The sequence below is a fragment of the Anser brachyrhynchus genome, assembly GCF_964034855.1.
Source record: "Anser brachyrhynchus genome assembly, chromosome: 5".
NCBI lineage: Eukaryota > Metazoa > Chordata > Aves > Anseriformes > Anatidae > Anser > Anser brachyrhynchus.
Window position 1 is genome coordinate 59,956,133 of NC_137699.1, and position 17,291 is coordinate 59,973,423.

At 47.6% G+C, this 17,291-nt stretch overlaps 1 protein-coding gene across 1 annotated transcript in view; it reads right to left on the reverse strand.

Annotated features, from left to right (window-relative positions):
• PRKCH (protein kinase C eta) overlaps window positions 1-6,316 on the reverse strand; it is a 115,569-nt gene extending 109,253 nt beyond the window's left edge. The window contains exon 1 of the mRNA XM_080592840.1: window positions 5,954-6,316. Within this exon, the coding sequence (XP_080448966.1) occupies window positions 5,954-6,313 (360 nt within the window). The 5' untranslated portion in view covers window positions 6,314-6,316. The remainder of the gene's footprint in view (window positions 1-5,953) is intronic.
• Between the last annotated feature and the right edge of the window lie 10,975 nt (window positions 6,317-17,291).

Sequence of the window (17,291 nt, forward strand, 5' to 3'; positions counted from 1 at the left end):
CTCCTCCGCCTGCACAAGCGGACTCTTGTACAGCAGCGAGGGGATGGCCGGGGCTCCGGTCCGCAAACACCCCCAGGAGCTTTTTCTGACGCTGACGTTGCTGAAGGAGACCCTGCGTCCCATCACCTGCCTCCAAATTAGCAAGGGCTTGAAAAAACAGCTCCGGAAAGCCTTGGGTGTCTGCAGGAAAGGGAGCCACCCGCTCCACCCAGTGCCTGGAAGCTGCCACCGAGTCCAGGTGCCGAGCGCCAGCCCACGGCCCCACGCCGGCGCACGCGTGGGCAGGAGAAGCCAGCACGGGCTGAAGTTTCGCTTTGAGCTCCGCCGACAGCACACTGTGTAGAGAGCAGGCTGGGCTCCTGCTGCAAACCTGAGCCCAGCACGCACTCGGCACGGAGATGAGGCACTGGGGACCCTTGGGTGGGATTGGGGTGAGCTCTTGGCATCGCAGCTCCTCGCAGCCGGGGAAGGCGAGGTGGTGATGCTGGTGTGCATCCTCTCCGCGCACGCTGCCGGCTCCCAGCACCCTTCCCAACTGCAGCTGTGGCAGAACCAGGCACCTGGCCGAGTAAAAAAGAGACAGCTTCCTAGCCTGCTGCATCCATCTCAAAGCCAGGGCACAAGCACCACTCCCACAGACCCCTGGCATTCCAGTGGCTCTGATCACTGGAAATTGGGTTTTCTCACGGTTTGACCAAACATTTCAAGCCTCGGATATCCTTAGGAGGAAAGAAACAAAAAACAACTCTCAAGCAAAACGCCTGCGTTCTCCAAGGATGCTCACGGTTGCCTGACAGGCCTTTTCTTGGGGAGGAGCTCGTGGATGAGAGACGTAGAGAACTGGCTTGGCTCAACCCCCGATGCTGAAACAGGGCAGTAAGCATGCAGCTCTTTGCCACGCAGTCAGCTCTATTCTCTCTCACCTGCCTTGATCAGTAGAACTGTTATTAGCAACACAGCCCAGGATTGTATAAATACTTGACAAACAGCAACATTTTTTTCTTCTTTATTTTTTGCAACTCTTGTATGAGGCTGCAAGGCATGCTCAAGTAGCCTTGGTGCACTGAACTGGTGTTTGGAGGGGTTTGCTCGTAGGCACCAAGTCCAGCTACATGCCAAACGAGACAAAAGTGTGGGAGCTTTCAAGAACTATCTTACCTTCACGCAGTGAGTGTGTTTCCCCACTATTCCCATTCAACAATGTGACAGCGTATCAGTAATAACAATTACAGAAACAACTGAAAACTTCACAAGAAACAGGGACGGACCTTAATTTACTCAAGCCCGGTTTGCAATTAACGTGCAGCCCAACTTTCATATAGGTCAGAGAACTACACCATCTACGTGGTTGTCCCGTATGTGGAGATGGGAACTCATACACCCAGAATACTACCGCTATTTCAGCCTACAACTGACCTGTGGACAGACAAACCATTTACTCCAGCTCTACAAGATGCAGTCCATCCCTGCAGATGGGCACAGGCTGATGTGGAGGGACAAGAAGCAACCTGGACAGCATCCTCTTTTTGTACTCGGACAGCCTCACCTGACGTTTTGCCCAGCAGTCACATCATTCTCTTCAAACCTCCTTTTCAAGCAGGCCTTCCGAAAACTCACAGTGACCATACACATCACGACGTACTCTGTCAACAGCTATACAATATTTTTGGCTTCCTGATGCAAGTTTTGTCCACCTGTGAGCCCTGTAGTACTTGGCCCACCACGTCTTGGCTCTCTGACAAGGTCACCACGCTCGGGGGAAGAAGCTGTGTCCTCCTTTAACTCTTAAATTTAATGTTCAATAAATTATGCAATTGCATACAAACAAGGGTAAAAAACAATTCTTTTTGCTTTAAGAAAGGAAAAAATCATAGGAAAGGGAGCAGATAAAAGAGTTCAGGTTAAGCAATGCACGGGAATTATTTGTTTAAATCTCTTCCTGCAAACAAACCTAGCAGTTCTCACATGAGCACATGGTAACAAACTCATCAGGAAGTTGCAATTGGCTCATTAATCTAATAGTCCATCTGTTATCTAATTTCCTTCAGTATACTGTGATAATTTGCTATTTCAAGATTGAGTCACAGAAGGTTTAATTTTAACTCCTTGTTCAAGTGCTAGGAATGACACCTCTACCCATGGACTACCAATTTTTACACTCACAATTAACTCATTCCCTGGTAACGATGCAGCTCAGTGTCTCCTGTAAATAGTATCTCCCCGAGCTTAAAAATGAGTTCTGCTACTACGTATGCCTTGTAGGAATAACTCTACATATCGTAAACTTCTCCATTTCAACTACAGCTCAGTATTAGCTGAATTATTTCTGGTGTCTCACTGACGTACGATTGTTTCCTACACTGCACTCAGAGATAGCTGAAAAGGAGAAAACACCTTGTAGAGGTGCATACACAGAATACAAAAAAAAAAGAGATGTCAGTATATGCTAGAGCAGAATTAAAGACGTGCTTTAAAAGAAACTATTCAACACCTGTTGTAAATCACAACTTCATAGCTTTCAGGTAACAACCGGCTTAATTCTGTACTGCTTTGCACCTGGCAGGGTCATGTGCACCTGCGTAAAATGCTACCATTCAGGTTTGCACAATTTCACACCCACTCATCCACAGGAAAATGCCTACCAGAAAGAGCATGGTACCGGCGAGATCGCCGCCGGTTTCAGCTACATCAAAGCATGCTGAAGGCAAGATGGCATTTATTTGACAGGATTAATAAAAACTACTGCTACTCCGCCGCTTGACAAGTAAATATAAAAAATGGGAAACAGAGAGCAGGATGCTGAAGTTAATAAGCTTTTAAAGATTTGATTTGTGTAAAGTTTGTCAAATGTGTTTTACAACTAATATGAAAATTAAAAAATATTCAGGCTGTGGTGATTTGTCTACCAGAAAGATTGCGGGAAACAAACAAAACGGTTAGAAGAAAAAGGTAATTTTTAAAGAGTCTCCAGAACACGGATTTTAAAGCAAACTACGACCACGATACCCTGTCCAGTACCCAGCGGGATGACTCAGGTGTGTAAGCATTACTGATGAGACGATTCATGTCCATACGCTTACTCATCTGCATAAGTGTTTGGGGTGATAATTGCAGCGATGTACCTGCAAGTCAGCTGGGAAGCACCAGCGCTTACACACCGAATGCTCCTACTCGCTTCTCACCGACACTTCCTACAACATTTGTCACAAGACCTTGCGAGAACTGTAACTGAGCACTTATTTTCCCCACAAGAAGACCCAGGTTTACCAACAGAACAGCGAGAGCCTGAGAGCTCACACCAAACCTTTCAGGCACTGTGGGAGCTGAGGGAACGTCCCAGGTAATCCCGGGCTCTTCTCCTGCGCGCCCCCCTCTCTGGAGGAGCGCTCAGGGAGCAGGGGCTGCATCACACCAGGTGCATTTGGAGTTTACCAACGTATTGTTGTCCTTGCATCTTCTCTGAAGTGAAAACATAAACATTCTATTTCAAATCAAAATGAAAAGCCATCCTTTACTTCCCTCCGCCCCAGACCTCCTTTACCAGACACTCAAACTTCTTCCCAGTTCTGCTCTCCCTTCAGTTCTCTCTCGGGATGCCTGAACATTGTGGGTGCTCTATCCCCCAGGATATTCTTCATGACTGTTTTTCAATCATTTTATATCAAAGGACTACATAACTTTAGGGGAAAAAAAAAAATCTGACTGCTATTGCAGTGATTTTTTTATATACAGCCAAGGATAAGCCAAGTTAAACTCTGAGGATTCACTGATTTTCCCCTCACTTCATTCCTTTCCTTCCCTGCCTGTATTAGCCTATGTGCTTTTGTTCTTTGGGGTTGGAAAAAGGGCAGCATGAGGGATTTCAGAGTGGAGATGTTGCAAATCATCTATAAAACCCTTGCGGTGTCTTTTATCATGCCGGTAGTTCACGGACCTTGTGTTAGTACACAGCAGCACTTCCTATCCTTCAGACTGCACAAAACCCAGTGACAGCCTTGCTGGATTTATCAAGAAATATTAAATTATCAGGGCAAGATCTTGTTCCCATGTCATCATGCGATTCTGCCTGCACGCTACACGAGATGCTAACAGAGCAAGTGGAAAGGGAAGGCAGGAGAAAGGGACAGAAGACAAACACTTGCTCACCCTCCCCACTAAATCCACCCTGGTTGTTTTTTTTGGACACTAACTGAAAGGCCAGAAGCAACCCTTCATCTCTGTCTACGTGCCCTATAAAACATCAGCTTACATCAGTCGAGTTATAAAACTTGCTGCCTTCCCATCCCATTGCAGCCCTCAACTCCCAGACACAGAAGTTGGCAGACCATGTGCCTGTCCAACAGGGAGGAGAAACTCCTCCCTCGCCACCGAGCATCTCAAGCACCTTGGCAGGCCCTACACTGCATCCATCTTAAAAATCAGCAGCCGCGGGATGCATGAAGGGAAAGAAACAGTGGGCCCCTGGACACGTATGCATCCACACAGGAGGTAATATTATTATAGATATTTTGGTAACGTAAATAAGGCCAACACCCCACAACAGGGCATGTCCAAATCCCACACGCAGGCCAGCCCCTGCACAACCAGGACTCCAGCCTTCTAAGAGGGTAAAGTCACTCTCAACAGCAAATAGGAATCACTCCCAACAAATCAAACAAACAAAAATATCCTCAAATCCACGACCCTATATGCTGAGCACACTCCCTTGCCCTGTCCCACACAGGTCTGCTCCATATTTAAAACTGTTTTAGCACAAGTCGCAGGAGCAGTTTCTCCCCGGCAGCACAACTAGCCTGGCAAGCTGGGTATGCACCCACGGAGCTCACCCTGATGAACTTGGTACCTAAGAATGCTGAAGGGGAAAAAAAAAAAAAAAAAAAAAAAAAAGGCACCAATATAGGTCTGTTAGGCGCTCCTGCAGCTGGTATTTCCCCGTAGTCACCCCAGAAATGGAGCATCACACCCCAGTCACAGGCACTGGCTGAGAACAGAAAACACCAGCGCTCTCTCCAGCGATACCATCTAGATACCGATCTGTTCTCTACACTGTCAGCTCTCTTTCCTCCACGTCTGATTTTATTGTGGTGGTTACCTGACCACAGGTACTGAACTTCCTGGTCTCAAAGTTAATACCTGTGCCAGCCTCAGAAATTCTGTGTTCTGCACCTTCTCTGCCTGGAAGTATTTATTTATTTTTTAACTTAATACTTACAAGCAAACTAGTTTGGATCAATACCTCCACTTCCTCCTCTGCTACAGCACTGGAAGCAAAGGCACAGCTTTACAGCCCGTGCTACTCCTTTCACTTAGGACTAAGACATAAAAGAGGTTCTCTGGGCCGGATGTAAGTGACTTGGAAATAACCTAGAATTAACTGCAAGTGAAACCGTGCTCAACCAGCACAGGGGTGTACATAACATATGCAAGACTAGTCCTGCCATTCTGCTAGAAAGACCAAGAAACCTGCATGCACACATCAAACAATCGTGCGAGGATGTGTAGAGCTCAGGAGAAATGCATCCCTCCCTGGGTACGTGCGTTTCCAAGTAGGTCCCTGCGTGCAAAGCTAAAGGGGGAAGGCACAAAATCCTGCGAGTCTGCAGGTGTACTTTGCCGGGTACGTATCACAAATCTCCTCTCTGCCAGGCTACAGCGGGGAGAGACTTCACAGCCCTCAGCCACGAAGTCTCGGCCTTCCAGCTACGACAGCTGAGACTTCGCTCTCAGGGTCCCAAAACGCGTCACCTGAAACGACGCTGGCCGCTTACCCCCATCGGTCCGGCCACAAACCTAACGCCCCACGAGGGTACACCTGCGTCAAGGCAACACCGCGCCGCGTGCATCTGCGGCGCAGGCAAGCAAGGGCAAGCCCCGGCTCTGCAAGCACCCCTGGAGCGCCTTCATTCATTCGGAGGAGCCCAGCTCCGGCCTCACGCCGGGCCAACCAACTCACCCAGCCCTCGAAGCTGTCGCTGGGGCCCGCCGAGCGCAAGAGGTCTTGGAAGTGCAAGGTGCAGTTGGCCACGAAGTCATCGTAGCCGATGGGGGTGTCGTGGAAGACGGACAGCTCGAGCTGGTGGCCGTCGGTGACCGTGGCCGAGAACTCCTCGTTGTAGGTGGGCTTGTTGGTCTTCTGCTTGGTGCTGGTCTGCCCGACGCGCACCTGGTCCACGCTGACGGTCACGTAGGGGTCCAGCAGCTGGTAGCCCTTGCGGAAGAGCGAGTGGCGGAGGGACCAGCGGGTGGGCTGCAAGCCCACCGCCTCCCCGATGCGCACCTTCAGGTACCCGTTGAACTTCATGGCTCCGGACATGGCCGGCCCCGGGAGGAGAACGGGACCCCCGCGCCGAGCCGAGCCGTGCCGAGCCGTGCCCGCAGCCAGCCCCGCCGCTCCTCCTCAGGGGGCCGGGCGGCGGCGGCGCAGCCTCCCCGGGGCCATGCCGGGGCCCCGGAACCGCCGCCCCCGCTCCCCGCCCGCCTCTCCGCCCGGCCCGGGGCTCTCGTGCCGAGGAGGGAACGGCTCGGCTCGGCTCGGCTCGGCGCGGCTCCGGGGACACCTGGATCGTGGGACGGCGCCGGGCGGGGAGGAGCCGCCAGCCCCGTGAGGGCGGGCCCGGGCCCGGGCTGGGAGCGGCGGGGCTGGGCGGGCGGGACGGGCCTGGGGGTCGGTGGCTGTGGGGAGAAGGAGCCGAGGGCGGCCGGGAGAGCTGAGCGGCTCCGTGCTTTGTGGTGTTCTCTGGCTCGGGGTTTAACGAGGGCAGCGGCTGCAGCGAGCCTCCAGACACGGCGCTTTCGCTCGCCGCGAAGTTTGCTGGTCCAGCCCTGCCCGCTGGGATTAGCGGCGCGTGATTCACGCGGCTGGCACGCAGGGCTTCGTCGCGGGGTGCGCGTCTGCCCGTCTCTGCCTGCGCTCGGTAAAGCCAGCAGTCAGGTGCTTTGGAACGACGCTCCGGACTCCGCAGGAGAAATGGCGTGAAGCGGGGTTCGGGGAACAGCAAAATCCTGCCGTCCCCGCGACGCTTCAGCTGCCACCCGAGCGACGCAGCGATCCCCACGGCAGGGGACGTGGTCGCCCAAGGGTCCCCTCTGGGGACGAGGACTCGCAGCCACCGAGCCCTGCTGGGAGCTGGGCCCTCGCTAGCGGCAAGCACCTCGGACACTAAAGGGCCACGGGGCAGCCCCGCGGTGCCCCAGGTTGGGATGCGGTGGAAGGAGTTGCTGGCCTCACTCCGTGTTGCTCCGACTCCTCCCGTCTGGCCCTAGCCCAAGGAGCCCTCCCTGCCCTAATCCGGCTCCTTCCTTGTAGCTGCTGTGTGTATCGCAGTCCTGCGCAGGTGTGGAGGTGTCCTCCTTCCCCCTCTGTCCTGTCTTCTATTTCCACTCCTTCCTGTCCCTCTCGCATCTCCCTGCTCTCTTCTTTTTGTGTGTTTCTTTCATTTTTTTCTTTTCTTTCACATTTTCAGCCTATTCCTCTGCCCTCGGCCCTTTATCTTCTACATTCTACGTAGCAGGCTGCCTCTGGTTTCCCACCGTTTCCTCACCCTTTTCTCCTTCCAGGTGCTCCACATTTCACAGGAGCTGGGTGCAGGAGCACCAAGCCAAGGCTCCCGTCAGCCTCAGACAGAGCAGGGCTCCTGTTCCCTCCTCGGGAGAGAGCAGGTGGAACAGGTTCAGTAATGGGATAATTCCTAACAGGGAGGAAACAGTTCTGCCAGAAAACCTTGCAGACCCTTAAAATCAGACTTTTGACAAGCAGCCTGCAAGGCTTATAAGGCCCTTGATCTATAACAATTAGCTGGAGATAAGAAGTGTTTAAGAATTTTTGAGCTTGGTTAGGACAGGTCATCCTGCGGAGGGACACAGGTCCAGTTTCAGAAATTGCCAAACTGCAGGATATGCAGTCACCACGGGCTCCAGGATCTTGTCTCTAGCAAAGTCCAGCTCCAGGCCTTTTAACAGAAGGTATGGCTAAGCAAGCACAGAGTATCCTGTCCCAATCTACTTCAAGATTCAGGGAAATTCTTGTTGGTCTGATATTCCTTCCAAAATACACTTCAGCATTAACTATCATCATTCTGGGTAGTTTTCTTCTCCCTAAAGATCCAGTCCTTTTTTAAATCTTCGTGCCTTCTTGGATTTCTCTATTCCACAGCAGTGAGTTGGTCAGAAAAAAATAGTTTCCTTTCATCAGTTGTGCATCTGCTATCTCTCTAGTTTTGCTTCACAACTATTCTTCTTTCATGACACCATAAAAAAAAAATCATTTACTTTCTGAAGTGTATCATCATTTGTCATTTTGCACTTTCATCATCTCTGTCTTTCCTAGCCATGAGCTGTCCCTTGAAGTCTGGACAGACCCTGTACTGACCAGGATGGTCAAACCACAGTTCTTACAAAACTTCACCATGACTCCATAACAACTGGAGATGAGACCTAAAGACAGTGAACTTTAAAGCACCCACCATGAATGTCCACAGGCTGAGGCTGAAGGCCTTATAAAGTCTGGAGTGCCTACTCTGTAAACTTCAAATCATCAAACGTAGATTTTACTCTGCCCAGAGGCCTTCAGAGAGCTCAGTGCAATAGCAATCAAGAATGCTGATTTAAAAAGAACAATTTTTGGCTTAGCCTTTTCCGTTGACCTTTTTCTGAGGAAGCAGAGATGAAAGCCTTCTCAAGCAACTTGTTAGAAGTAATCACGTAGTTACTGACACAAACAGGGAGAAGACTAAAATCTGGTAGTTAAAGGTTCAGGCAATGCTGTTTCCTCTGCTTAATCGCATAAGCTGAAGTTCGTTGCTGCACTGAATTTTCACATATAAAAGCAGTAGGAAAGGGGACATCACTTTTTCAACACAGTGGCACACTGAATTCTCCTGTGATAACATGATTCCTGGACCTGGGCCTTAAAAAAACAGCAAGATTGTAAAGCTTACGGAAAATGCAGGTGAACTGTAGCGATACATGTTTCTGATTAGCGGCAGTACCCGTTGCCAGCCAGTTTTCCACTGGAGGAAAAAATCGATCCTGTGCGATCATATGATGTGAACATAATTAATTTTGTTTATCCACTTGAACCAGTCTGGAACAGATCATCTCAAACAGCACCTGAACCCACCCCTGTTCTGAATTCCCAGCCAAAACCCAAGTGACCCATTCTCAAAGAGACTGGGCTAGTGACATAAAGTCAGAACATACCCTGCCTACTCTCCAGACACCCAAGCAGCGGAGAAACATCCCCAGTTGAGTATTTTCTTCCAAGAATCAAAACATCCCTGCACACCGTGACCTTGCAAGGCTGTATGCAGCAGCACCATCTGGTGATGGCTGCTGCATTGAACCTCCTTGCACAGCTCTCGGTGCCAGGCAGGAGCTGGGATGTCTCCAGGAGCGTGGCTTCTCTTCTCCTCCACAGCAGGAGCTCGGAGAACTGGCTCCTGACATGGGCAGGTTGATTCATTTTGTGCCCTCGAGAGTTCAGGGAGGCTGAGCTCTTCCTGGCAGTTCCTGCCCAGCTGCATGGTTTCCTGAGCCGTCGGCCGATGACACACAGTTGTTGAAGAAATGGACTGTGAAGAGGGCACGGATCTCCTGGTGCTGTGCCTGAGCAGCAGGACGGCAAATAGCATGCAATGGCTACAAAGACAAAATAAAGCACAAGGCAATACAATCGGAATTACAGGTGAATTGCAGGATTAACAGAGAACAGGCACTCCCACTAACCTACCACTCTAGGAGAAGATTTTAGAGCAGTGGTGAAGAGACCCCTGGAAAATCAGCTTAGTGCTCACTGATTATCAGAAAGACAGACTATTAGTCTACTAATAATTACTATTAGTAATTATTAGGAACAGAACTGAGATCAAAGCCGCCACTGAGGCACAGTACAAATGATACACCCATACCTTATATTGTGTGCAACGCTGCTTCTCCCACCGCCTCACAAAGCGCAAACCAGAATTAGAAAAGGCACAGAAAAAAGATGACAAATGTGATCAAAGGCATGAAACAGGGCTGTGGAGGGAGAGAGACTGACTAGCTTAAGATTTCTCAGTGTGGGAAAGAATGACCGAAGGGGAAAATGTGGGGGAGATTTGTACAGTCACACACCATATGAGCTGGATGAATGGGGAAGGGTTTTTCATTTTTTCCCACATAAGACCTAAGGGGCACTTGCTGAAATTATGAGGTAGCAAGTTTAAAATATACAGAAGCAAACACCTTTTCATGCTGTGTGTAGCTACAATATAGAATCAATTGCCAAAAATGGATGCCAGAAATATAAACAGCCTCATAAAGGGGCTATACATTTAGGGAGGATAGACTTAGTGGTGGCTACTGACCAGCAGACAAACTCAGGAAATCCTTTAACCACAAATCGCCAGCTGGGAGGATTCACCAGAGCAAGGAACACTCTGTGTTTCTCTTATTTCTTATTCTTTTATGCTTAAGCATCTTATTTGTTACTCTGAAGCCTCAGCGACTGGCCACTTTTTGGAACAGTATGGCTGAAGTACGATGAATCTAGGAGAGAATGAATATGCCTGTTCTGTTCCTGTGGATTGTAATTTCCATATCTAAGTGAGAAAGCTCAGGAATGACACTTCTTGAGACCGGCTTAGTCACCTTTCCTGCAGATGAGGAAATGGCCAAGGAAGGGACCAACTCCCTGAGATTACTCTTGCATTCTTCCTTCAGGTCACAGTAACCTTAAGGATAAGTTTATGCCAGATCCCTCTTATACTTTTGGTAGCCTATCTGGGAAATTTGCCACTTAGTTTTGCAGACAGTCTGTGATTTAAATTTATGATTTAAGGCTGGCCTCATTTCACACTACAGCTATGCACAAATCAGAGCCCATTCACACGTCATGTAAAAGCCTCCACTTCCTTTTTCCTTCTAAAGTGTATACTATTCCCTTCACCAATAACCTATAATTCTCTAATAATTTAGTATCGTCCCCATTTGGCAAGTTAAGAGCAAATGCTCAAACTGCTCCACTTGAAATTGCTACCAAACACTGGGTACATTCAGAAGTGAGTCAGTAAAGTGATGGAAAAACCTTGGCTTTCACAACCACCGTTGCAAAAATGTTATTGACATCTCTTGTAGATGGAACTGCAGTTAAATACATTTTAAAAACACAAAAAATAAAAGAGCTGTGGAGGTTAGTAAAGCAGGAACTAACTCTATTTGGTTCCTCTATTAATTTTAGCCTATTTATACAACTTCCCTTTTATAGTTCTTTCTATAAGAGCGCTTGTTAAATGTCTAAATAATGACAGCTGCTAAAAACTGAATATCCCATGTGTGGAATCATTTGTGGTCTGGGAAAAAAAAAAAGATCAAATTCCTCTCTAATGATAATAATTACAGGATCAATCCAAAACTTACTGAAATTACAAGCAAAGCTGCTATGTAAGAATCAGCCCTGGGTTGTATGTCTGCTGTCACTCCGGGTTTATAGTGTTAGTGCAAACTAGAAAGAGACATTTAGCCTAATATCAGCTTTTCTTATTTAAGATGCATACTTATTTTCCACAGCTAAACTGGAACTCACATGATCCTTGTTACTTTATTATTTATTTATTTATTTTGGAAAACACCGAGTCATTTTATAAAGTGCTGGTGTTATAAACTGCAGAATATAGTTTATAAGAGCACTAACTCCTACAAGCCAACCATTAATACAATTAATGGCCTGTTTGTTGTATTAAACTGATCTCATTTGTCTGGCTCAATTAACAAATGCAGTGGTCATTAACAGTTAACAGCAACTCAGTTATTAGATTTTATTACTTGTACAGGAAACACTGGAGAACAAACTGATTGTTTTGGTTTACTGGGGTGTATTTCTTTCCCAGCAGTCTTGCCCTATTATTTATAATTCAGCCACTTGCTTATTCCCAAACATAACTGACACGCTCAGGGCTGGGTTCAAAGTCACGCATGTAGACAGCCCCTCCTGCCAGCCCCCCAGCCCCATAAACCTCTCTTTTAAACCAGAGAGCTGCAAGGTACCAGGCATCTGCAGCGGCCCGTTTTTCTGATTTTTCTGTAGCTTTTTGTTGGGCAGCAGCTTCCATCCATATATAAAAGGATGGGATTTAAGTAAAAGATAAAATAATGTGTATCTAGGAGGCTGTAAGATCCCGTGCCTCAGCCATGGTTCTCTCTCTCTCTCTCTCTGTCTCTCTCTCTTCCTCTCCCTCCCTTCCTAATTCACTGATATCCAACATGCAAGTTTAAATGTATATTTTACTTCTTTGTTTGGACTGATGCATCAAGTAATGGTGATCTCTTTCTGCCTCGCACAGACATTTAAACCAGATAATTTCAGAGGTCTCTTCTGGCTGACAAATTAGCTTAGAGCAAACACTTGTACATGAGGAATATCACTCTGTTATTAAGCTTGGGGAGACCTCTCAGGTTCTGAATGCTAAAGACCCCTGACACACACCTTCCTTGCTCTGCTTTCTTCACCCTGATTTAGTTCAAAGCAACAGAAAAACAATACCAGCGTTACATTGTCACGAAGGACCAACAAAGGCTTGTCATGAAGGTGGCTTTCATCAAGCAGTCTGAGCAGCTCTCTTCACCCCGCATTGCCGCGATACACAAACGAGGGAGGAGACACCCACAGATTTGTTAGTCCTCTTTGGAAACAGGATCTTCCGGACTCACACCAGCCAGTGTTAGAGCAGACTGGTATTGCAAGACAACTATCAGTGCTTCCGAGGTGGAGATACGTGAAGAGACTGTGCCTTACCCTCTGTGGGATATGTGTAATGAGGCTGCAATAACTCAGTTTCTGAGCTGTTGGGCTACGTCTAGTCATAAGTTCTCTCCTCCTACAAAGGCACAAGGATATGTCTGGTATAAATGATGCTACCCATTCACTAAAGGCTTTGGTGGATCAGAAAGGTAGGGCCATATCCAGCACAGTAGTGACACCACCGGGTGCTTAACTGCCCGAAGACGACAGGCCGCACTCCTTCAACTGGGGTGGTTCACAGTGCGGTGTCTGAGCATGCTGCACTGGAGACGTCCCACCGATTCTGTTTGGCTGATCAAATAGGGTCTTACCACGGTTTGATTACACACAAAGTGATCAGAGGGCCACAGCGGCATGCAAATTTGGCCAAATTACAATAGCCCCCTGCTACCTGCAAATCCATTTGGATGCTATGGCAGCCAAAGGGTACTATGCAGCTTCAAGAGGAAAAAAGGTGAGAGATTTTGCTAAGAGCAGGCACAGGACACTGCTAGTTTGTATGACCAGCACAGGTGATTAGAAAGCTTTTCTACCACCCCTGGTGCAGAGGTTAAAGTCTCTTCTGTGTGCCCATGCCTGTGTCTCCGTGGTATGTGCATGGGGAAGTGTAATGTTGAAGTGCTGCGGACTGAAAGATACAAGTCAGCTTATCTGCTCCTGCCTATAATTGAGACGCTTTGGATACAACTTCCCTCCTATCAGCTTCTGATAACAACTTCCTTCCTACCCTCTTTCCCAAGCTAGCACGTGCTAACATATTGTGCAACAGAACCAGTTAGACAAGAAATGGGAATGTATTTAAGAAGCCCGAAGACGAGCACATTATACCATTAAGAAGCTGACTCAGTGGAGACTTGCTAGGAATGGCCCCAGATCCTTGGGCACGTATGCATCCTCCCTACCTTGTAGTGACCAAGAGGGGCGAATAAAAAGAGCATCTCTGCCTCTTCTAGTTCCTGGTACAGCTCAGAACATTAAAGCCCAGGATTTTCCATGGACAGCAGGAGTGTTCAAACACAGAGGAGACAACGCAGTCTGTGCTTTACATGCAGGAAGCAGGTGTCAGAGCTGCTTTCCAGACCCTTGCTACAAAGAGTCTGAGCTCCTTGCTCCCTGGTCTTGCATGAGATGCCGTGCAGCTTCACCAACCTCCCTCTCCTGTTTCACGTCCTTCTGCCTCCAGCTCCCCTTGCGAGAACGGGTCTTTCAAACCAGTCACTGTGCCTTTCATGAAGCATGTTATTTCTTTTGTTTCTTCCACTGGATCATTTTTCTTTCTCCAAGGATCTGGGTGTCAGCAGAGGAAGAGATCCTGTCACTGCAAACAAAAATTACGTTACCGTTTGCTAGTGGACCCATCCAGCCAGCACCAACAGGCTGATGCTTCCGTTTGTGAGATGGCTTTTTTTATTCTCTCCATACTACTCAGGTCACAAGCTACCACCTGAGCCAAGTTGCTGAGCCCTAACTGCAGGTGGCAAAAGCTTCACGTTCAGCTCATTTTAAAAGAAATTGAACTAGGAAATTATGTTAGGATTCAGAGGGGAGTGTCAGGCCAGGGCCTCTCGCTGCAACAGTATGTAGCTTTATTTCAGATCAAGGAAACCTATCCCGTGTTCCCAAACAGATAAGCAAGATTTTAGTGAGGCCCAGAACTGAGCTTTTAAATCTGTGGTTCCCTTGTCTCTGCAGCACACACCTGATCAGGCACAGATGCAGATCTCTGAAGTAAAAGCTGCCAAGATACCCTGGAGGAAAAATAGCTTCTGGCTGCCACTGTGAAATGAAATCCTCATGGTGACAGCCCATTTCCTGGGCTCCTGAGCTACTCAGACAAAAACAAGAAAACCCCAAGGAGCAAGTTGAAGGCAAGATGAATAATGCTAATGAACATACAAAGTCTGGACTTTTGGGAAAGCACCTTTGTTCTACTTCACCTGACCAGAAAACCTCGTCTCGTTTCATTCCTGTCCGTTTTCCTGTTCCAGAACTTTTTCTATCCTTTTTCTGTCCCTGCTGCAGGGATCCACCTACTGAGAAATGGCCAGAGTCTAAGAGTCTGGGCCATCAAGACTTCAGCAAGTGCATGTATTTTGGACATGGGCTGACAGTCTTGACCTGGGGGCAGTGCTCCCTTGAGCCACCTAGCATCCTAGTGCTGTCCCTGGCCAACCAGCATCACAGCAGAGGGACATTTCCTACAGTCCTCTGGCTGAGGAAAGGAGTAAAAGTCCTGAGGTCCTGTTGGTTAGGTCTCAGTTATGAATTAAATGAAAAGAGTGCAGGAGAAGCCCAGCCAGGGCATCACGGGATAGCACTGTAGGACAAACAGAACTTCAGTTCCGTAACCTGGGCTGCTGCTCTATCTCCACTACCAAAGATGCAACTGTTGAACCCCGACTCTGAGTGGTACCCACAAGCAAACCTTGTCCAACCACTTTTATACCTGGGCAAGTGTATTTTTTGTGATACTGACAGGTATCACAGATGGTTTGTATTACAGTCCGGAGAAGTTCTATGTTCCACTCTCATTAAAGACATAGTGAAAGGATTCATAGGCACGAAGGCCTGGGCACATGCTCACTAACTGTTCCTAAGGCTACTAGGAGGTAGCTATGAAGAATGCAATAGCTGCAAAGTTACAGAGCTCTGCCATCTCACTGGAGTTTGCTCCAGAAGAGCAGAGGGCAAAGTAGGGTAAGGTGTATTCAGCTTGCACGCCTCTGAATCACCAGCAGAGTCCCAGCTGCACGAGACCTTGTGCAGGTGCCAACACGACGACTCTGGGAGAGGAACTCTGCTGGCTCTGGAGAGCTGGGGTTTGCGTTGCTGAGGAGACTCGGAGAAGTTTGGCAGACAGCTTCGAGGGCTGCCGTGCTCTGGCCCCCAGGAGACAAAGAGACACCCCGTCTGCTTGCATTGAGCGAGAAATAATCTCTGTGAGAAATCAGCGTGAATTGTGCCTAGCTGCCTGGTTCTCGTGGGAGAGTCTGAAAGAGGTGAAACAGCAAGTGATGGCGAGCTTGATGCACAAAACCACTGCAGTGGTTCCTGGAGATCTGTTTGAGAATTAAACCCTCCAAATGTTCCCCAGAAGTGTTTACTATGAATATTATTCCTTAAGCAGTAGGATGTTGTTCTTTTCCTGAGTAGTTTAACTTTGCATTTTTTTGAAGTCTTCAAAAGACTGAACTATGACCCATGCTAAAACAATAGTAGATATTGTTTAACAGTAAGTAGGCTAAAGAAGAGAGAAAAATAAATGCATTAAAGTTATGGGACTATTATGACTACATGTTGCAGACTCACTATGTTAGCTAACAATACCTAACTGAGTTGGCTCTTGCAATACTAACAAAGGATAAACAAGCCCTCAAGGTTCTCCTTTTGGACAGGATTTAGCCTGATCTTTCAGTTTCCTGCCATGTCTCTCATTAGATTCCTTTTTCTCACCAAAAAAAAGGAAAAAAAATCCCATCTGCTGAGAACTGCACATTCTTTTTATCATCGCAAGTGCTGAACTCTGCTCACTGAAATGCAAGAGTTCACCAATAATCTCTATTTATCTGTACATTTTCTAGTAACCACAAGAGCTATCGTCTTTCATATCTATAGAGCAGATTGAAGTTGAAAAGCAAGCAGGAAAGGGTTAGAATGAATGGAGTTCAAAGTATATCGAGGTGAGTCTACTACAGAGAATATAGTGATAAAGAAGAATGTCCAAAGGGAGAAGGGAACAATTACCCAGACTAGGTGACAAGAAGAAAAAGAAACACATAGGAGGTACTTCTGGGCATTATTAGCCTTTAAGCTCTACACAAGGAATATAGATTTATTTCTGCAGTCCATTACAAAGAACTCTCCTCTTGGTTCAAATGCAAACCCTAAAACATGCCTCAGCATACAAATGCAGTACTGTGGCAGGCCTGTACTTCTAGGATATCAGATGTGCTTCTCTGTTTCTGCTTCCCTCATTGCTGATAGCAAGAACACATGCTGCGTATGCACTTTTACTGAGATTTTTAAAAGCTCAGGAAATCATAACTCTGTGATACCAAGATGCTATCCCGAGTATCCTTGATACAAACTGTTAGATTCCTAATTACTTAAAATAATGCCACTCTTTGTGCACACCTACACGTTAAAGTTACCTGCATGTCCCCATCCCCACTTCGTGGTGGGTACCACAGTGATACTCTTCCCCTTTCGAATCAGAGTATAGGCTCAGACAACAAACACCACTGTAGGCTCAAGCACAGTCCTCTCAAATAGGCACTGAGAAATTCTGAGATGTCTGCGAAGAAATAGAGAGAAACAATAAAGAAATAATGGTGAGGACATCCCTGTCCATCCCAGTTCTGCTGAGAAGCCCCAAACTGTGCACAGATGCTGCAAACTGTACACACACGGATGTTCTTGCTGAGCTGCAGCTCGCTCTGAAATAAGCGGGGGAGGAAAATCAGTATCTCAGGATTGCTCTAAAACTTCAAGGCCTTGCTCCAAAACCTTAGAACCT